Below are 22992 nucleotides of genomic sequence, written 5' to 3'. Positions count from 1 at the left end.
TATGCTTACCATGGCTTTAGACACTGAGTACTTGCTGACTGATGTACACTCATCCAAGCTACAAATATGGAATTTGATGTTCAATAAATGATAGAGTAGGAATCTTTGAGGGTAAAACCTCTATCTTATTCAACCTCACATCCCTCACAGCTAGCTTGGTGTTGGACAAAGAAGATCTATGACTGCTGAATGACTGAATGAAAGGATGTATATGAATCAATGAACTCTCACTGGATACTATATTCCATGTTGTACCTGGCTTAAATATTTTTTTAACTCATAAGAAAAATAAAGACGATTAAACAATGTGCACTACTGCATTTCCAGCATCTCGAATAGCACCTCACACAGGGGCTGCCCTAAAGGGAGGTTAAATGAATGAACTGGCCAGTAGTCCAGAGCATTAGTTTATAGTTGGAAAGAAGTTAAGAGGAGAGAGGAACATCTGGCTTACCCGGAAAGCACTCCCAGAACGAGGTTGAGAACAAAGAAGGATCCAATGATGATGAGGGGGATGAAGTACAGCCAATTCCAGGTGGCTCCTAAGGCATCATTGGTCTGAAAGAAAGAATAACGCTTCCTTAATATTTTACCAAAACCATGTGCCAGAAGAAGGCTTCCATTCTTGAAGTTTCACATATAGGGTGATATAACAAGCACAGAGCAATACAGTTAAACACTGCCTGCTTTATTCCCAGTTTGGTATTATTGTGGGTTAACTCATATTCTCCCATGTACACAGTACAGGACACTGCATTAGCCTCACACAACACCCTGAGTAGGAGCGGTCCAACACCCTTACTTAACAGCGAAGATAACTGAACCCAGAGAGGTCAAGTACTTTTCCAAGATCATACAAACAATTGCTGGTTTTTATAGTGTTTAACGAAGTGGGTTCTAAGCTTTTGCAGTCTAAATTGGGCAAATTCTCAAAAATCAGAGGCAAGCTGTGTCCATCTACTCTATGGATGCTGGCAAAAGCCTGGACAGGACTGCTTGGGACACATTATTGTCATCCACATCCTGCTCAGTCCTTGACCCTGCACTCTTTCTTTCTTCTATCACAGTCCAATAGTACAGAGCGGGCTCAGGCTTGGGCCCAACAAGGCTCTGGACAGAATAAGGAATAAATCTAGATTTAAAGATCAATCCTTTCCTCTCTCTCTAATCCGAACACACAGTGAAGTGAAAAATGCTTGGAAATCCATATTCTGGATTCTTATACTACAAGTGAGATTCATGGCCCCTGAATACTTAGAGGCTGAGGGAGGATTACACCACATGGCTTAGCCAAAAGAAGCAACCCTTGGCAGGATGTCTTATTAGGACCTAGGAACCGTTTGGGAGCGTTTTGAAAAGTCTTCTCTAACACTTCAGCCTCTCAACTAAACTTCACCTTGACCCTTCCTCCCCATAATATCAATCCCAAATCTTTCTAAACAGTCTCCTTGAATTGCATTTTATATATGCAGGCTTTGGAAATCCCCCTCCAACCCCACACGAGCCCCTCACATGCAAACTGTAATACCCATTTGAAACAATTAAAAGATATTTTATTCTTAATTCACTGGAGAAACAACGCCATGAAAGTCAAATGCCATGACTAAAATTCACAGGCTAAATTACTAAAATTAAGATCTGAACTCAGAATTTCTATGACAAAATGCTTCTTATCCCTGTGATTTACCTTTTCCTCTTCTCACTGCTAAGCTTTACAAACATATGTTTGATTCATTGCCCTCATGCTTCTGGTGGTCTCTGAGGACATTCTTTCTTTTCTCTCAAATTATCTAATTTTCTTTCTGCCTCCTATTGAATTATGTCAGTCCACAGAATATAGCTTCCCACTGATCATGGAAGCTATCACTGCACAGTAGAAGTTTCCATTAAAAATAGCTTTTAAGACAACCTCTTTCACCAAACTTGTATCTTTTGTCTTGCCCCCACACTGTTCAGAGACGGATGATTGCAAATGAAGCAGAATATAAGTTAAAAACAAACACCCTCTGAATTGTATGGGACAATTCAGTCTGTAAGTTCTAACTCTTTGGTTCAAACAGGTCTGATCAGTTAAATGCAAGCAGGGAACATGTGGGCCAGACCTCAAAGAAAACTGCTCCTGATTATCAGAAAGAAGATGCAGAGGAACTAGTTATCAAGGGCCACAAGGGATTTTAAAGAACATAAGAAGCTGTTTTTTTTTTTTTTTTTTTTCCGGGACAGTTGAGACATGGTCCTTCCTGTGAGCTGAAGGATAGGATCACAGGATCCATGTATAAATAGCTCTACCTTTATTCATGATTACAAATGCAACATTTTTGTAAAGACTGGTTAGCTCAGAGGGCTCACCAGTGGTGCACCAGAAGTTGTATTGACTATACGGTTTAGCCAGAGTGCTCCCCCCCCCCCCCCGCCCCCCGCCCCCGGCCCAGCATTCTTTGGCAACAAGGACTAAGTCTGCTCCCAGCACCCAGATCAGGGCTCAGCTGCCAATAAACATTAGTTGGTACCAGCAATGGAAAGGATGAAATTGTGACTGTTAAGGTGTCTTTGGTCCCAGGAGTGACTGAGCTACTGGTTGAGGATGGCTAGAGCAATTTCAGTTGGGTGATGATTTGCCAGAGACACTGTAGAGTGAATAACATTTCCCAAAAAGCGTTCCCACTGCTAGTGATCTGCAAGATGTTAATGTGTTCTGTGGAAAATGAGCTTCTGTGGCCAAAGAGACTTAGGAAACACAACAGATTATACTTTCCCCTTAGCCTGTGGGAAGACTCATGAAAGGCACATTACTAACTTCAATATCATTTCATACACTTCCTTGATTATGAAACCCCTCTTTTTGAAGAAAATCTATTAACAAATGAGGAAATACAGCCTGTGAAATGCAGGGATAAGAAGACTCTTCTCATGAGCCCAAAGTCTAGAACACACTTCCCAGTTCTCCCAGAAAAAAACAATGACAAGGACAGTGTCTCTTTATCCACGTGTTGTGAGAATATTTTGGTTTGGGTTTAACCCACCTTAAGGCAAGAATCTTAACTGTCTGTTCATTTCTATACCTGGCACCTAATGAAGTGTTTGGCACATGGAGTGTGTGTGGTTCAACTACTCAATAAACAACCACAATTTGAATAAGAGAATTCTCGTATTTAAAATGAATCAAAAAAAAAAAAAACAACCCACAAAACTTTCATTCTGATGGTCTCCTTTCAAGCTTTGTCTGAATTGTTTTTTTAAGAAAAACTGTCCTCCACTATGGCATTGGGACCTGTCTGATGAGAAGAAGAGGAGGAAGGGGAAGAGAAAGAGAAAGACTAGGAGGACACCAAGGCCAGGGGCACTATCCCCTGAGGGAATTATTACAGATGACTGACAGCTTAAAAGGTTCTTCTGGAGAAAGCAGCTTGACAGCGCCCTGAGATTATTCACAAACCTTTTAATAAACTTTCCGTACCCTCTCTACACCTTTCTCCTCTCCCTTGGGTTTCCTCCCATTTCTTCCCCTCCCATCTTTCCCCACCAGGAGGCCTCACCCTCATCTCACATGTCCTTCAGTGGATCAATGACAAATCCAGCAGGACAAGGGGACATAGCTCAGCAGGAAGTGGGCAAAGGACTTCCCATTTTCCTCCCCCACAATGACATGGTTCTTTCTGATGCTAATTAGAACTCCAATCTCCTTCTGATTCATTATTAAAACCTTAAAATTATCCAGTGGAGGAGAGACAACTACTAAAGTGTCTTTTGAGATTGAAAAAGAAGAAAGTAATCGACAACTCTCAAGTGAGCAAAAGCCCCGAAACCATGTGAGGCGGGAGTCAGGAACACCAAGGAGAAAGTTGCCAGTGTAATAATCTCAGAGCTATGAGTGTGTTTTCTCTCAGGTGTCCCTGTGCCTGTGTCAGAGTAGGAGGGGGAAGAGAGGAAGGCTGCCTAGGTGAGAAGCTCTCTCTCTCTCATCCTTTCTCCAAACTCCTCTGCTTCTGTGACTCTGACAAGCTGCTTGCATGCGGGATCATCACACTCTACTTACCCTGGTGACTCTTCCTTCAGGAACAGAGGACGATGGCCATGCTAAATGTTCTGAGCAAGATGCTGGGGAAGGAGACCCACAGCCTTCTGAACATGTTCCACTAGATTCTGGCCCAAGAGTCTCACAGTAGAACCTTCCCTGCCCAGACCGCTGCTGTGGAGCAGCTAAGTAAGTATAAACCAGGCTCCTCCCTGCAAAGAAGGCTGCACAAGGAGTGCCAGCCTCTTCATTCCCCACCATTCATGGAACACCTACTCTTTGTCAGCCATTACAGAACAGTGTTTTTCTTTGGGGCAATGTCCTCTTACTTAAGGCACTCATTCTCCTCCCACCCAACCCAGCCAAGCCCCTAGACTGGCAGGCTGACTGCTGTCTTTCTCACCTGCTGATTCCCCAAGTGACACACACATGTACACGTGCGCATGATGGGGGTAATGACAGACAGAGAAAGCAGTCGGGGGTGGCAGCCCGCCTGCACAGGGTGTGCTCAGCGGGTACCAGTCCTGACACCGTGAAATGTGTTCCTTTGGGAACCTGCCTGATTGGGGGTGGTGAGTGCACCCACTCCCTGTGTAAACAGGCACACATGGCAATTATCACATTAATCTCTGGAGGACTGGGGGAAATGGTAGAAGGTGGGGTGGGAGGAGCAGGATTGAGGAGAAAGAGGATGGAGACAGCAAGATGAAGGGAGGAGGTCCAATGGTTCTCCCAGGCTGAAGCTGTATATGCAGAGCCAAGCCCCCACCCTTGAACTCAGGTCTCTATCAGGGTTCCACAGGGCTCTGGAGAATATACTGTTTTCCTTCTATGTACATGCCTTTCATAGAGGAGGGCCTCTTCTATGTACATGCCTCTCATAGAGCAAGTCTCACCAAGAGACTGAGTGAGCTGGGACTGGGGAAATGGAGGATATGGATTCCAGGGTCATTTCAGGAAAAGAGAAGGTCTCTGGGACACACCGGCTTCCTAGGCTGGAGACAGCATCTGTTGGCGAGCCTGGGCTGGCCTACAGAAGGGTTTCTCAGCCAGGGCATTGTTGGCATTTTGGACTGGATAATTCTTTGTTGGAGGGTAATTCTGGTTAATTCTGTCCCATGTGGTGCATTTGCAGGATCCCTGGCTTCTGCCCACTAGATGCCAGTAGCACTCCCCCACCTGTGACAACCAAAGGTGTTTCTGGAATTGCCAAACGTCCTGAGGAATAAAAACAGTTTCCAGGGGAGAATGACAGGCTGAGAGGCTTTGTCCCAAGGAGAGATCTTTAGAATCACCAACCAATCTCAGGTCAAGACATGGTTGGGATGTCCACTGTAGGCTTCCAAAAAGGCCAGCCCATCCATCTCAGCAAAAGCATCTGTCCAAGGCCTCTGCTGACACCCCAGGGAGAGAAAGTTCAGGAAAGGCAAGCATGGGAATGAAAGGGACAGAAGCCAAAGGCTGGCTCCACCAAGTACCACCTTACTCGAAGGGCAGCATACCGGGAATCCCCCAGTGGATGGCCTTCCCTGGCCTCTGCTTAATTCCAGCACCAAGTGTGACAGCTCCTTTTCCACCCTCAAGGGACCTGGGGTTCATGTTTTGGAGCCAGAATCCCATATTTTGTTCAACAAATTTGTGGACCATGTACTTTGTGACAGATAGTCTCCTAGGTGTTGGGGATAAATGATGAGCAAAACAACATCAGGTGCTGGCTGTTGTGAAACACAGCACAACAAGGGACCTGCATTAAATAGATGAGGAACACATATACACATACAACCTTCAGCTGTTTGCTATAAAGGGGCCACACTGGGCAGGGATGCAAAGGGGCATTTGATCTGGTCTAGGTGGTCAGGCAAGGATTCCCTGGAACTTTCAATGAAGCTTTGAGAGAAAAGAATCACATGATAGTCTAACACACAACCCCTGGCTGAGACAGCAGAGGTCAGAAAGGCAGATAAAGGGTTTACTATGGAAGGGAAACAAAGAGGAGAAAAAGGTGATTAAGAAGTGCCAAGAAGGAGGGGGCACGTAAGAGAAAAAGGAGGATAGGGATGCCCTCTCAGAATGAACTCCTACCACCCTGTAACAGCAGCCTCCTTGCTCCTTTATGGATGTTATACTGAAACATCTATGCACCGTAAGGGCACCCCTTGATGGATTTTTTCAAAGTGTACGTAATTGTCTGACCAGCATCCAGATAAGCCCAGTGCTTCCCTCATGCCCCATCCTAGACACCATCTCCCTTTCCTCAAATATAACATTAGCCTGACTTCTATTATCATCAATTATGTCAGTCTAATTGGAAAGCCATATCTAAGCACTTTTCCGCATATGCTGAGCCATCCATTGAGCCATCTTTGCTTAGGACTTTAGCTTGCTCAGGAATTTACATTCAGAATAGCCCTCTCCCACCCTGCCTCCTACCCTGATCCGTGCCTGGCTCTCACCAACCTGGATGCCATAAGTTCTGTGCTGCTCCCATTAGGTACCCTTCACCTGCAGGTGCACCCATCCTCCAGCAGCCATATGTGTTGGCTCACACCTGGACCCTTCTCAGAAGTTTGGCCTTGGATGACAAAACTGCCTCACCTGGGAGTCTATACCTGCCCTTGGAGTGGGGGGACCTATATCCAATGACTAACTGACATAAGAGCAATGGCACAGCCCCTCTTCCTCTGGGTGGGACCAACTCTGGGTTGCAATTCACACTCCTGACCTGCCTGTGGGATATGGCTGAGGTTAAAACTTCTGAAATCACGTCTGTGTAATATTTTCGCCTGACCTATCCTGGTTCCCTCATATCTTTACTGCTTTCTTGCAAAGCAGTCACTCAAGAAATCATTGCCCCAGGAATCTGTCCCAGTACCTGTTTACAGGGAATCTGACTTAATACATTATACCGTTTCTCATCAGGTTGTTGTTGTTGTAACATTTATTCATTTTTGAAAAGACAGGGCAGGAGCGAGGAGGGGCAGAGAGAAGAAGACACAGGATCTGAAGCAGGCTCCAGGCTCTGAGCTGTCTGCACAGAGCCCAACACAGGCTCGAACCCACGGACTGCAAGATCATGACCTAAGCCAAAGTCAGATGCTTAACCAACAGAGCCACCCAGGCGCCTCTCTCATCAGCGTTTTGACCAACTTTACAAAGAGGCAACACCCCACCCCTGAGTCAAGAGTTGGATGGTGTTTCTAAGGGAAGAGCCATTTATACTCCTCTGACCACACTCACATTCCAGGAAAAGGACACAAAATGCTGACTCTACAACCACTGGGCAATTAAAGGCATATGGATTATCCAACCTGGTTCCCTGCATACCAAGAATTCCAGCAATGGTCTTGGAAGATTATGAGAACATGCTATCCAACCCATCATTTGGTGGAAGAGGAAACTGAGGCCCAAATGAGCAAAGTGACCTGGAGTCACAATGTAGAACCACAGTTGGTCAACTGCTTTAGAACTCTTCACTCTCCATATCTCATGTAGTCCCAGGTCTCTCTAAATTTTTTTTAACAATGTTTATTTATTTTTGAGACAGAGGGAGACAGAGTACCAGTGGGGGAGGGGCAGAGAGAGAGGGAGACACAGAATCTGAAGCAGGCTCCAGGCTCTGAGCTGTCAGCACAGAGCCCAACGCGGGGCTCGAACCCATGAACTGTGAGATCATGACCTGAGCTGAAGTCAGACGCTTAACCAACTGAACCACCCAGGCGCCCCTAGTCCCAGGTCTCTTAAATGCAATCCTAGCCATACTGTTACCACTTTCCGGAGGAGAACAAAAATAAAGAGGAAAGCCAAAAACTAGGATCTGGCAGCCAGAAAGTAAGAGCTGTCTTTCCAGTCCTCAGGCAAGAAATAAGGGTAGAGGAGCAGGTGGAAAGAGTGAGGACAGAGAGCTCCAAGTAAAACACAACCACCTGCTGCTACCCGGCAAGGAGACTGAACCTGTCAGTCCTGAAGGCAAAGCATTTTATTATGTCTCAGATTCCTGAGCATATTTAATCAACACTGTAAGCTTCCCCATACAAACAAGCTCCAAAGGCAGCATCTGGCTTAGCTAGGGGCCGGTTACAAGTAATCAAGACTCAGCACACATTCTGGTTGTTCCAGGTCCCTGCCATCAAGGCCAGGAGCCACTTTCTCTTGCTTGCCTGGATTGTCAGTGACTGTCACCAAGGATGCAGCAGTGCCTTAGTCCAATGCAAAAGCACCTCGAGGAGTAACTTCCTATTGGATATTTCACCACGTATTCCTCTCCTACTCTTGCCAGTGGGAAAACAGCAGAACCAGTTTGGCAACAAAAGCCAGGAAAAAAAAAACAGCACTTCCACCCTCATCCACAGGCAGCAGTATGATGTGAATGAGACCAGGGTCAGGAGCTGCATACCAGGGAGCTCTGCTCAGCATCACGGGCAAGCAGTGCCCCATCCTGGGAATGGGTGGTGATCACCATTGGCAATGGGGAGACAAGCATTGATGCGTCAGTGAAAACCCATCCATACAGCTGGGAAGAGGACTCAAGTAATTGCCATCAAACTTAGAGAGTGTAAGTGGTGCCACAACAGACCAGGAAGGCAGCCATGACTGTGTGTGTCCATATAAGCAAGGGCCTTAAAAACCCAAATGGCCCAGGGCCCTGAAATCCTTAAAATCTCTTTGGATAAATCCTAATAATTCCAATATCATGGTTATGTGATGTTTATCCTGTCATCTCCCTTTTGGAGCTCTAGGCCAGAAGCCCAACACGGAGGAAGATCTTCTTGCATCTATGAGACTGGGCTTGGGTTACAGGAGGGGCTCAATATTTTCTTCTCTCTAGCTTTGTGTATGTTTGCAAATTTCTATAATAAAATGTTTTCAATTTTTCCAAAATTAAATTGAACAATTTACTTAAGTAGTTCAGGGTCATGTACAAATTTTAACAGTAAGTTCTGTTTTAGTCAAAATAGTGAAAAATGTTAACAGTGATGGTAACGGGGGTGGGAGTAGAAACGAGCGATTAAAATAAAAGTTTTTATACCTTTCTATACTTTGAAACTTACCTTCAGTAACTTTTTTTTAATAATGAAAGAAAACAAAGACTATTGGGGGAAAAAAAGAGGGAGGGCAGGAGAGAGAGAGTGTGAGGAAAGGAGGGAGTGGGGTGAGAAAGAGAGAGCTGGGGGGAGAGGTCCTCCCTGCAACTGCAGCCCCAGATACTAGGCAGGCAGGCATTTTTGGAGTCACTGGAAACCAGGCCAGGGACAGTTGGTCCTATGCGAAGCCATCCAGACTGGGATGCTGCTTTGCTCTGGGAAAAGGTGAGTGTGTTGTTCTGAAAGCACCATATGCTGCCTGGCCAAAGTACGTGACTGAAAGAGGAAATTAAAGAGGATGCATCCTATGATGATTAGCTAAAACACATCACCCTTTGACCCGTTCTACAGGGCTTGCTGATGAGAGACTTGATGTACTGTTTCCAGAAAGTCGGGAAGCAAAAAGTGCTCAGAGATTGAAGGAAGAGTCTCAGAAGACTATTCCTTTGAGGCTCAGGGACAAAGGGTACATGAGGCTTGATCGAATCTGTACACTGGCAGAGCTTTGTGGAGGGTCCTTTGTATTCCAGAAAACTGTGCTGATGACACCAGGGCAACAGGTCTTTCACCAGTTCCTAGCTGGTTCTCTTCTCTATCTTATGGTCCTCAGGGATCAATCCTTCTAATTATAACCATTTGTTGCATTTCCATTGGTCCCCTGTCCCCTCCAGCTAACTAATGACTGCTTTCCATTCAGTATAAGAACTCAAATCTTCATCATCTTGCAGATTACAGAGATAGCACACACCCCTCATTTCACAGGTGAAGAACTGAGGATCTAAAGCTGAGTGAATGCTGAAAGATACTCCACTACTTGGCTATAGAAGAACTGGGCGGGGGGGGGTGGGGATGGTTCAGTCAGTTAAGGATCCAACTCTGGATTTCGACTCAGGTCATGATCTCATGGTTTTGTGAAATCGAGCCCTTAGGATTCTCTCTCCTCCATCAGCCACTCCCCCATTCATGTTCTCTCTCTCTCTCTCTCCCTCTCTTTCAAAGCAAATACACTTAAAAAAAAAAGTATAATTGAGATGCAGGACTTCTGTCCTGCAGCCCACTCTGCACAGCACTTCTATACCACTTAGTTCAGTACTCAAACTATGTATCCATGGTGCCATTCCCTCTGGCTATTTTTTATGTAATTAACCTAGCCTCATGATCTCATTTGGAAGCTACACCAAGACATTTGAAGACAAATGTTGAAGACATTTGATGCTGTCTCCCACTTTTTCTGAACATTAAGAACACAGCTCAGACCTGTGAATACTCTCATCTGATTTAATGAAGAAAGGAGTGAGAGCAAAAGTGTCATGGAAGACTTCCTGGGTCTGTACCTGGACTCAAAGCAGGAGGAGGATTTAGATTGGTCAATCAATGGAAGAACAAAATCTAAGGAGAAAGAAAGGGGTGGGAATAATAAGACCACAAATAGTTGCTGTTGGCAGTAGTTAGGACAGCAAGACAAGAAGCAGCCGGTCACGGACGACCCTGAATGGTGGCCTAAGTGTTTATTTAGGTCTGCTCACTCCCTATCCCCTCCCTCTGCCAAACCATGAGCTTTCTCATACTGGAAAACACTGCTTGGCCTTTATAAGGCTTGCCTTAAGCACACCACTCTACTTCACTCTGGAATTGCCCCAGCACTTAGGCACACCCCACATAGCATATACATTTAACACTTTTGAGTGTGTACTCTGCACAAGAGGAATAAGAATGTAAAACAGTCCTCAGGGGCCTTGGTATCTGCAGGAAGGCTAGGCTAAGTCATGAGTAGAAACACCTACAGTAGAAAAGAGAACATTAAGTGCTGCACTTGAGTTTTTTATGTGTGCTTATTTACAGACCATCTTTATCTATCTATCTATCTATCTATCTATCCATATAGATATATAAAGATATATATACGTAAAGATATATATATTCTGTCTCTTTCATATATTGGTCCTACGTTCCCATTAGGGTTAAATGTTTCTCAAGAACAGAACTGCAACTTTTATTTCTCTGTTCACTCTGCTTATGCCTAGAATATTATTCTTCAAATAAGAGATTCTCAATAATGTTGCTGTCTCATAGGAGATTATAACACCCCTAGCATTCTTCTGCGTCACAGGCCTGGAAGAGTTTCATTCTCTGGAAATAAATACATCACCTGTAAAATGGCATCTCTGTTGACGTATAGCAAGTACACTTAGCTAACAAATATTTAGCACAGCACAGAAGAGCACTCAAGAAAAAAAAGCTTCAAATAATTTTTCTTGGCTTTCATTTTCCCCTCCACGTTGGCTTCTGAGCAGGTGAATTAATGTATCATTGAACATCCCTATCTTAATTAATGACTGTGTGTCAAACACTACACAAGGCTGGTAAGCCCAGTTGGTTCCCTGAAGAAGCTACAGGCAAGTTTGGTGGCCAGAGGAAACACTCTTACTCCCTAGTGAGAACACTGTGAAAGCAAGAAACCATGGCTTTTAAGAAACCGTGGATTCTCCAACTTCAGAATCCAAGACATATCTCTGGAAAACATGCTCAGTAAATGTGCATTTGTATGAATGATTATAATGAAATACCCAGTCCAATGTGCCTATTTAGCACCTGAGGTGCTGTCCTGAGAGTGCATGGGTGAGGTTCTCCACTCTGGTCCTGCTGGGTTTGAGTTTCTCAAAGCACACTGGGTTACAGGTGTACTCAAGGTATTGCTCTACTCACCTGTCAGAGTCCCCAGGTTGGTCACCTCCACTTGTAAGCAGCCTCATCCATTTACCTCAGTGTTATACAAATATTATTTTCTATGTGTGCCATGATGTGAAAAAAAATGGGAATAACTGTGCAAGATTACCATCTGTTAGGGACACTGAGGAGGGAGTTCCTCAGTTGAGTAGGTGCCTACATCAGACAACAGATGTGAGATCCCTTCCCACTCAGACCATATTCCTCACTTTGCTTCTCCTTTCCCTCATGGACTTTCATTCCTAGGTTCCAAGTCTACCACTCTCCCAAACCCTTCTCTTTTCTCATCTCTTGATTTTGTACTGTCTTCTTCACTCCGCTGCTAGAAATTCTTCTTGTTCTTCCTCACTCCCATAAGACACACAAAGTTCATTGCAATTGAGCATTCCCACTGGTTTTGGGGTATAACAAGGTTGAAACAATACAGATAACAGAACAATGATGTTCATTGTCCAATCTAGGAGTCACTGGAAAGAATCAGTTTTTGCCTTTACCATTCTCTGCAGAACTATCTTTGTTGCTCAGAAAGGTGGAATGCACCACGATTAATGATGATAGGTGACTAATACAAGAATCTATATAAGCTATTGAATGACAGCTCCAACATGGGCCCAGTCAAACCTATTTCTAGAAGTATGAAGAGGACCTGATTAAAACATCTTTACCTAAATATTTTCCTGTGACTTCTAGCCTAAGACTCCAGTGTAGCTTAGGAGGAAAAATAATCATGGCTTCCACTTGTTACGTATCTACTCTATGCTAGACACTGAACCAGGTGCATAATATACATTAAATCTAATCTTCACAACTATGTACAAGAGAGGTAAAATTTTAAGTTTACATGTTAAAAACAAACAACAGCAACAAAATCCAAGCTCAGAAAGGCTATACAGTCAGTATATTATAGAACCAATATCCAAACTCTTATTTGGCCTCTTCTCAAGATATTATATTGTGTTGCTTCTTGTATTAGGGGTGGGACACAAAAATAACAATGTTGTTTTAATTTGGAACATTCTTGAGAACAGAGTTATGAATGCAAGTATTTACAACAGCAATGCTAGCAGGGTAAATACTTTCTGACCAACTGCATATGGTAATCCCATCCAATGGTATATTGCTTCAAGTCATTTGGTGTGCACATCTTAACTCATGGGATTATTTTGAGCCATGGACATTTCATAAGGTAGGAAGACTGTCACAGCTAGTTCCTTGGCTAGTAGGACAAATGCCACTCTGTTGCCAGGGTAACCCTGTAAAGTGGGACAAGTGATTCCCAGTCACAGTCGGCTTCAGTCTTCAGAGCAGGGGAAAGGTGTTCTTTGTAACCAACATATCTCACTCTGTCTCTCCTGTGCTTAACACCCTCGAATGGTCGCCCTTGCCAAATCCCCTCCCAGGACTGACCCCAGCCTAAACTCTCCAGTTGACTTCACAGCTGCTGCCTCTCCCTAGACCAAGTCACATGACCACACCCTGCTTCTTGCAATGCCCTCATATTTCATGTTCTTTCATACCTCTGTGCTTTTGCTCATGTTGTCCCCACCGCCTGGAAAACCTCCACTTTTCCCACCTGGAAAGCCTCTACACATACCCTGCATAAATGTTACCTATGCTGGGAAACCTTCCCAGAGTCATTCACCCTCATTACTCCCTGCACTTGGTGCTGTCATACCACTTAACTTTGTACTGTAATTACTGCTTGAATGTCATCTTCCTCTCCAAGACTTGATACCCCTTAAGAACAAGTAATAGGTGTTATTTGTCCATGCATCTGCCCCAGAACCCAAATTAGCTCTCAGTAGGTGCTCAGCAAGTGCTTGTTGAATGAATGAATGAATGAATGAATGAATAAATAAGTTAATAAGCCGAATGCATGGCTCTGATTAAATCCAAGGGAAGCAGAAAGGAGAAAAGAAAGAAAAGGTGATGAGAAAGAAAATTTCTCAAAGAGCTAATTAGATGCCTAGAAGTCTATTTCATTACTAAGAGGGCAGAGTTAGTAGATGATGTGAGGGGGTTGATCAGGGATTATCACTTAATAAGCCCTTCCCAGGTGTATCTTCCAGGAAGGACTTTAGCTTCTAATCCTCTCTGGAAGGAGAAAGGCTGTATCACCCTTATTTCTGAGGAGGTTAGGAAAGGATTAAAACAAAACTGCTATGATTCTGCCTTCCCATCCAGCTACAGTTTCAGCTGGAAAGTTAGGTCTGAGGGAGGCAGAAAATTCAGACTTGACACACAGCATCAATGTGGACTGCAGTCCGTAGAGGGCCCCAAAGATTAAGGGAACACTCCCTGATCTTGGAATAAAAACACAACGGAGAATCACATCCCTTGGAGCTGGGGAGGGTATCTAGGAGGAGAAAGGACTATGCTTCAGGGGAAGCAATAGAAAACATAGCCTCTCTGGAGGGCATTGCTAGGAAATACCCAGTTAATGCTGACAGCACCAACCATATGGCATTTGGGCATGAAGGTGAAGGGGGATGGGGGAGAAAGCATCTCTCAAGGAAGGCGAACCTGGCTGTCTCAATGGCAAAGCTAAGTTTGAAATTCTACATCCCAGCCTGAGGATTCTTCCCTCTTAAGATTTGCTGGGTAGGGATGTTGTCTCTGCTAAAAATGCTTTTAAGAATCAATCCTGACAATTAACCCTGAGAAAGAGAAAAAGAAAAAAGAAAAAAAGCACAGTGAAAATCCTGGCCATCCTTCCAGGCCTTTTGTTTGTTTGTTTATTTTTGAAAAAGACAGAGAGGCATCACAAGCGGGGAAGGGGGAGGGGGGGGGAACACAGAATCTGAAGTGGGCTCCAGGCTCTGAGCTGTCAGCACAGAGCCCTACACAGGGCTCAAACTCATGAATGGGGAGATAATGACCTAAGCCTAAATGGGAGGCTTAACCTACTGAGCCACCCAGGTGCCCCTTTTCAAGGCCTTTCTTATGCCTCATCTAGATAAAGTGAGTCCCTGGTTGCCCCAGCTAAGGCTGCTTCCCGGTAGGGGTAGAGCCCCAGGCACTTTTCAGGCTTGCTCTGAGTTCCTCCAATCCCCACATTCAGACCTAGCCCCAAACCATTCTCTTGGCTAAATCCTGGTGATTTATTTAGTCTGGAGGGTATACATTTCTTTAAGCAAACTGTTTGATATTCAGCATGAGGTTACAAAATATTGATAGTAAGAAGCAACTTTTTATTAGAGCAATTACTATGTTCATCTTGCCTCTTTTTGCACCTATAATCTTCTCAAGATCTTTTGAAGCAGATCCTAGTTCCATAGCATTTTTCTCTGATGAGGAAACTGAGGCACAGAGTGGTTGAGTAACCTGTCTCAAACCGCACAGAGAGTAAGTGACCAGGTTACAGCTAGACGTCTGACCCCAGCAGTTTTAATCAATATATTCTGTACGTGGTTCAGTAATTGAAACATAGTAAATGCTCCACACACCCTAGATGTTAATGTTATTTAAGTAGGTTAAGCTCTGATTCCCCTAACCCTGGAAAAGGAGGGAAAGAAAAAAAGAATGAATCACTTTATATGAATGAATTTATGTTCATCTGATTTAAATATTTTACATTCCTTGTACAAGATCAGTGCCTACTTATAAACCTTTTTCATTATTTGCAGGTTATTATAATATTTATCACTCCATATAATAATTATTTACTTGTCTGTCTGCTGTACAAATCTATGAACTCTTGGAGGACAAGGTTTTTTTGTTTCTTTGTATAGAGAGTAGCTGCCACAGTACTCTGAAAAGGTGCTCAATAAACATGTTGTATGAATGGATGAATGAGCTAATCAAACCATGTAGAATCAAAGCACAAAGGAATATTCCAGCCATAACTAGTTCAACATGGGCAAACCTAGTCCAGAATAGTGATTCTTAAAGGATGGTCCTTGGCCCTACAGCATCAGCATCTTTTGGGACCTTATTGGAAATGCACATTCTTGGGTCCCAACGAAGCCCTTCAGATCAGAACTCTAGGGATAAAACTCAACACTCAGAAACTGTGTTCTAACAAGGTCTTTAGGGGATGCCTGCTAAAGTTTGAGAAACACTGGTCTAGGAAAATAAACAAAACAAGTCTGCCATGCATAGCCTCAGTTGCTCCGCAGATGTATCTTGGAGCAAAAGGAAGAGAAATCTGAGGAAGGAGAAAGCCTGAGGTTGAGTGAAGGGGAGGGAAGATAACCGAGGGATGTGGTGAGAGGTGGAGAGGGAAGAGAAAGGGAGTGGGTGAGGAGAGACTGATTCACCTTGAAATCTCCTGGGAATGAAATGGGTTCATGATCTCAGCTGGGCGCTGCCATAGCAACAGGTACAGCTCCTCTCACCACCCCTGCTCTGCCCCCCAAGATAGGCAGGCACTAGACACACCTACGCTGAGGCCTGAGCTCTGCAGAAGGATCTAAGCTTGAGTAGGAAGGACATAGTGAGGGGAAAACTTAAGGGAAAAGCTCCCCACATGGGGTCTGGCCCCCAGCTGGGCCACCTGCAAAGACCATTTCTTTGTAAGGGCAGAATAGTTATAGGTCCTGACAGGGAGTGAAGACCCAGCAATGTAGAGGCACTTGGGTTTGCTCTAGGCTCATACCCTAACACATCCTGGCTTGGGCGGATGGCTCAGGTACCCTGTGGGACACACTGTGAGAAAAGAGGAGTAACTCAAGAGGAAAGGAATGGAGCCCACCTTCCTGCAGGGCCGGAAGCAGAAGAGGTCAATGAGGCAGGGCTCAGAGACTGGGGAAGGATTAGTCTAGAAGCCAGGGGAGGAGACCCAGTGGGGAAGGGGCACAGGAGCAGAACTCACATGAAGATTCAAGGCCAGAGATTCTGGTGGGAGAGCAGAGGGATAATGAGAAACAGAAGACTCACAAGATCATCCCAGCCCTTTGCTGGGAATGGCTGAAGCTTCGAGGGCACCCACAAGGCAAACACATATCAAATCAGCTTCCACAATAAAGGCTAGATGAGGCCTTAGATGAGGCTAGATGGGGCTGCAAGAGGAGGACACAGAGATAAGCCAAATGCACAATGCTCCATACATTTGATGGAAATAACTTAGTAAAAGCAAATTTCAGCCAATCAGACATTAAAAGTAAAATATAATTGCTGTTGCTATGTTTGTTTCCAAGAACTCTGTTATGATTAGACTAACAGGCTAGTGTTAGAATTCTGAGCAAACTGCATGGAAGACTTAGTCTTGCTATCCCTTGGTGTGAGAGAAGAAAGCAAATTTGGAAAAGATAAATTAATAAACCACCATCATGTTCAAAGTATCTGCCCTCAGAAAATCCTTGCGGAGCTTTGATCCCTCTTTGGGGGGCAAGGAGGATGGGAAAGGATGTGCTGAGAGATTTCTCGTATTTGATTTCTTTTAATCCTCATAATGACCCAATAAAGTGGTCATTATTACTCCCATTTTATGGATGATGAAACTGAACTCAGAGAAGTAGTAAAACAAAGAGCCAGGATTCAAACCCATGTCTGCCTGACTTCAAAGACCATGCTCATTTGTCCACAACAGAGGACATGATTCTGTCTACAGTAATGGAGAGGGGAGACAACTGGTGGTCCATATATTACCCAAGGGCTGTGATGTTTATTCCAGCCCAAACTGATGTCTTTCACTGGACAGGCTACCTCTGTGAGACACTATAGGACAATGAGAAAACAATGGCTTCATCTCTTATTAGTTATGTGACATTGGGTAAATCATTTAAACTCTCCATGCCTCAATTTCTCAATCTGTATAATGGGATGATAATCTCTATCATGGAACAGTGCTGTGAAGACCAGATGAGGAGTAGAGTCTGATAGTTAACAGCCCATCATGTATTAGCTGTGCATTCTTAGGTAAGTTACTTGGCTTTTCTGCCCAACAATTGCCTCACCTTTAAAAAAAATATGAACTAAAAATAATGTAGCTAAAACACCCAACTCAAGGTATGGCAAGCAGAAAGCATTCTGCAGGTGGACACTATGTGTTCTAGCCAATTCTCTTCCTCAGAGAGGACACACTCCCATCTTCCTGCTGCTGGGAACATCTGCTTCTGACAGCTCACAGCTGCACCCCTCAGTGGAATTGCCTTTGTACCTCACATCTAGCTAGCTCTGTTGGTGTGGGTCAGTCGTCCCTCTGTCCAACTTTGGCCTCCAGGCTTCCTCAGGTACATTTCCCAAGGTATACCCAATACACATTATGCACGCAATTCTCCAGTGCAGAACTGACTTCCATGGACCTCAATCTAAGGGAATATCTGTATCTTAGGGAGTATTCAATAAAGAATAATCGATAACAGTAATCATAATAGTCTTCAAACTCAAAAGACTATGATATTGCATATGCAACCCCTAGAAGCTTTATAAAATTATTGGCTGGGCTGCATATTCTTTGAGGAGAAGGACTGTGTCTTGAATGTCTTTATCTTTCCTCCAAGCACCTTCAAGACAACAGATCCCCTAGAAGCATATTTGATTTGTACAGGCTATATTTCTATTCAGCTCAGAATCAAATCACCCGGCATGGGTTCAGAAGGTACAAATTTCATTTCCACAGTATCCACATACATGGCCCACAGTCGGGACACACAGCCTCAGCAGTAAGGAACTTTATAAATGAAGTTCCTCTGACAGATTAGCTTTGTAAAAATGGGCCACACAAATCAAGCAGGGGAGTAGGTTATACAGGCTATTATTATCATTGGTTCTTTGAGAGTTAAATATTAAACAAAACTCACTTATGTAAAGATAGGTGTTGCTGACCTGATCCTCCAGCATCCCGGTGAGAATGGCATAAGCTCTTTGGAGGATAGCTGATCCCAGAATTCTCCCTCTGCCCCACCTCCTACCAAGGTGACACAGAAAGCTGCTGACAGTGCTTGGAATAGAAGTGAGCTCTCTTATTTTGAAACCTGCATTCTTGGGTTACACTATGCCTTTATAACTAGCTCCTCTGGAATGTCGGTATAAAAGGGAAAATGCACACCCATCGTTCCTTCTGAGCCAGGGATCAACAAATCCCTGTTGATCTCCCTCAGTGGCATCCCTGCATTGGCTACAAGGTGGAGAGAGAGTGAGAAAAGATGTTCCATAGAGAATGTGTAGCTGTCAATACTGCATCAGCTCATTCAGTCCAAGGTGACTCTGGTTCAGTCTAAAGTCCTTGGGGCCACACTAGGGTGAACTCTACCTCAGGACTCCAAGACCAACTTGCTGTTACTTATACCCGTCTCTTGCTTCGTGTACTCTGAGATTCCCCAAAATACTGAGTTTTTGTGGGGCCTTGAGATCCACTGAGCAGTATTCCTATTGCTACGTGAAATCTGAGCTCTGTGTGTATGTGTATGTAGTGTCTGTATATATATATATATATGCGCGCGCGCGCGCGCGCGCACACACACACACACACACACACACACACACACACACACACACACACACCACACCTCATCTCTCTGGACTTGTGGTCAGTCAAGGGCCCCGGCAAAGGCTGTGTGGGTCAGATGTCTCTCCTGGGGGCCCAGCCACCATGAATCAGGACAAGTGGGCACATGGAAGGTTCCTCAACTCTCTCCTTTCAGCTTCAGTGAGTGGGAATAAAGTGGGCATTTTAATAGGTGAGCTTTCAGCATTCTCCCTGGAAGTTGAGGACTCAGCTTCTCCCTCTCCTCACCTTCTCCAGGGTTCACTTCCCTCTGAGGGGCTAACAGGAGTTCCTGGGCTGAAAGGCCCATCCTCACTATCTCCACTAAGCCTACTGGGACAAGCCCCCGCCTCTGGGATACAGCCCCAGGCCTGCCCCAGGATCCTCAAACACCTGTTTGAGGCATCTGTCATCTGACTGAGCACCAACTATGCCCAAAGCACAGTACTGGGGGGGAGCAAATGCCTAGAGAAAATTCCTGACCTCAGACTGCCCAAGATCCAGCCAAGGAGACTGGAAAGTGCAATAATTGATGGCATTACAAAGGATATACCCCCCAAAAAAGGCATTCAGAGAGGGGAGGATAGGGTCTAAGGGTGTGAATGGTCCTATGAAACTATCCCGAAAGAAAAGTCACCCTGGGACCTGAAATATTCAAGCTCTTTGCAGAGAAGTCCATTCACAGCCTGAGGCTTCCCAGACTCATTAGCACACAGCCGGACTGCAGGACCACCATAATTGCCTAATTAACCAAGGACCCTGCACCTGGCTGGCACCCCACCACCACCACCACCTGTGGGCACCAAGCTTGTGAAAATGCCCCTATTATGCAGTGTCAGGCCTGGTTGGTTTGTTCTTGGAGAGCAGGCCTCCAAGGAGCAACACCCAGCTGAGGGTGACAAAAACCAAGCTCCTTCCAGTAGGGCCTTTCAGCTACCTGAGGGCAATTCCAGCAGGTGCTAGCCTGTCTGGCCTAGGAAGAATTAGGTCAGAGTTAGAAAAACACAACACTACTGCTTGGGAAGTGTGCAGGACTCAAAGCAAGTACGTGTGGAAAGCCTAGCACATAGTAGGCAATGTACCTACCTACCTATCTACCTACCTATCTACATATAGATAAACATATGTGTGTGTGTGTGTACATACATACATATATATTTGTTTACATATTTATTAAAATTATAACTAAAGTAAGAAATTGAAGAATGGATTAATGAATAAATGTTAGGTCCTAAAAGCAGAGAGGCTAAAACAGGTGCAGTGGGTAGTGTCAATTATACTCTGTTCCATGGGATGGTAAGCCAAGGAGTTCACCTCACCTGGCATCATGTAACTGTTTTTTAGCTGGTTTGAACAACAGTAGTAACAAAGGTGTCCTAATCAGTTCTTAATTTTTAAGCAATTACTTCAGTTGTACTTGTGATATTTTAAATTGCAAAAGCAATGTGTATTAGGAATAACTGATAGTCAAACACTACAAAGATGTGTAGAGAAAAAGTTTAGGGGCGACTGGGTGGCTCAGTCGGTTGAGCGTCTGACTTTGGCTCAGGTCATGATCTCGCAGTTTGTGAGTTCGAACCCCCACGTCAGGCTGGGTGCTGACAGCTTGCTCAGAGCCTGGAGCCTGCTCCGGATTCTGTCTCCCTTTCTCTCTGCCCCTGTCCCACTCACACTCTCTCTCAAAATAAACATTAAAAAAAAAAGAAAAGAAAAAGTTTAGCTTCCCCTCATCTCCCTTCCCATCCTGCTGTGTTTACACATGTGTTTATGGCCTGATGTGCACACTTTCCCCACCCACCTCCACGCACATTCAAACTTATGTATAGTGTTTTGCTATTTTTTAATGGAATCCTACTATACACATTACTCTAACTTGCTTTTCTTATTTAAAACACATTAGGAATATCCCTCCAGGACAAACATATAGATTGAATTCGTTAAAATACACACACCACAGGGGCATTTGCTTTTGTTTTTGGTGCTATAAAATAAGGCTGAAATATTCTCTCTTACCTATTATGTCCTTATCAACCAGCTTTTTATTTCAGTAGGTGGATGTCTCAACAATGGGCTTACGCAATCAAAGAGAATACTTGTTTTTAGTATTAATTCCCTCAAAGGTTGTAGCAATCCATCAAATACTCCCCACCATAAATTCATCAATGCCTTTTCCTCCACATGCTCACAGGTACTGGATGTTATGACCCTTAAATGTCGGCCAATCAGATGGACAAAAATGCACCCTATGAAATTTGCATTTTCTGAGTATTGGTATCATTTCAGGTGTTTATTAGCCATATAGATTTCCTTTTCTTTGAATTTCTTGTTCACATCCTTTGTCCTTTTTTCTAGGTGACTGTCTTTTTCTTATGAATTTGTAGAAACTCTTTGTGTATCAGTTATGTTAGAAGCTTATTTTGTGTCATTTTTCTCAGTCTATCAATTGTCTTTTGACATTACTTATGGTGGGTGTCCTCTGCCACTGAAAAAATTGTAATTTCTATATAACCATTTCTTAAAGTTGCAGAATCAAATTCCTACTGGAAATGAAAAGATTGATATTCTTTTCCCTTTCATCTTATTTGGGGTGGCTCTGTTTCACGAATATTAAGATTTGGTCTTACAGGTTGAATTACAGCTTGAAGCAACACAATCCATATTATAGAAACTCCACAAGTGTATTTGACAGAAAAGTTAGGAGGAAATGACAGTAAAACAACTCCTCCCAACCATTAGAGAAACAAAGACTGGGAACAAATTTCCACCGATATTCACTCCATGTAGAAGGCTAAGCAAAAACCATCCACTGCTAAGTGCCTGTCCCAATGCCGAAACTACTCAACATCAAAGTCCTTCCAGCCAATTGATCTCAGCCAGGCCTCTGATCCTGGTCATTTTGGGGTGGGCATCACCCAAGCAAGCTCCTCCTCTTAATCTTCATCTCCTTCAGCACTCAGCTCAGACACCTACACTTCCCTCACCTCCTTAGACAAAGGAACACTGTGCTATCATGGGCTCCCTGCATTTCCCAGTATTGCACTTACCTATCGTTTGGTAATTATTTACCTGTCATGCATATTTATATCCCCAACACCTATGACTACACCTGACAGAGTATTTGTTCCTCAAGCAGTCATTAAAAGAAAGAGAGCAGAGCAAAAGAGCAAGAAATTGAGAAAGAAGCACTAAACTCCAAAGCTGAATGTTCACAGTTAACTGCCAACTCAACATCAATCAGGAAAGAATGTTAAACATTGCTGAAATTACAGGGTAAGTTAATGAAAAAAAAAAGATTCCATTTACAAAAAGCTGATTGACACACAAAATGTCAAGAACATGCCTAGTTCATAAAGAAAGGCCCGCCTACACTTCAGGTTGTTGAACTGCCATTCTCCAGCTACCATGTTTCACTCTGGGACAAATGGTTTTTGGTCAAGGATAAAGTCTAAATATTCATTTTTCAGACTCTTAATGAGTTTTGGAATGATCACTATCATTTAGCCCTAACTGCAGCCAATTTTCTCTGAGTTAATCTTGACATCAACACCCCACCTAAAAGACTTTTCTATGATAAAAAAAAAATGATTCATGTGATAGCATTCACTTCAAGCTCACATCTTTCAGAAGCGATATATTTTTAAATTGACTATAAGACTACAAAGAAGTCTGCCAATGAACTCCTAGGAGAAAGGATTTCCAATTTTTAATAGAAGAAAGATAATCTTGTTGCACAGAGTCCT

General features: G+C 43.9%; 1 protein-coding gene across 6 annotated transcripts in view; it reads right to left on the bottom strand.

Annotated features, from left to right (window-relative positions):
• CACNA1E (calcium voltage-gated channel subunit alpha1 E) overlaps positions 1-22992 on the bottom strand; it is a 587464-nt gene that overhangs the window by 150828 nt on the left and 413644 nt on the right. For all 6 annotated transcript variants that reach the window (XM_053209404.1, XM_053209402.1, XM_053209403.1 and 3 more), the window contains one exon: positions 455-558. In XM_053209404.1, coding sequence (XP_053065379.1) covers positions 455-558 — 104 coding nt within the window. The remainder of the gene's footprint in view (positions 1-454; positions 559-22992) is intronic.

This window comes from Acinonyx jubatus, chromosome E4 (assembly GCF_027475565.1).
Source record: "Acinonyx jubatus isolate Ajub_Pintada_27869175 chromosome E4, VMU_Ajub_asm_v1.0, whole genome shotgun sequence".
NCBI classification, from domain to species: Eukaryota; Metazoa; Chordata; class Mammalia; order Carnivora; family Felidae; genus Acinonyx; species Acinonyx jubatus.
Note: the sequence above shows the minus strand (reverse complement) of the source record. Positions and strands in the feature narration are given on the sequence as shown.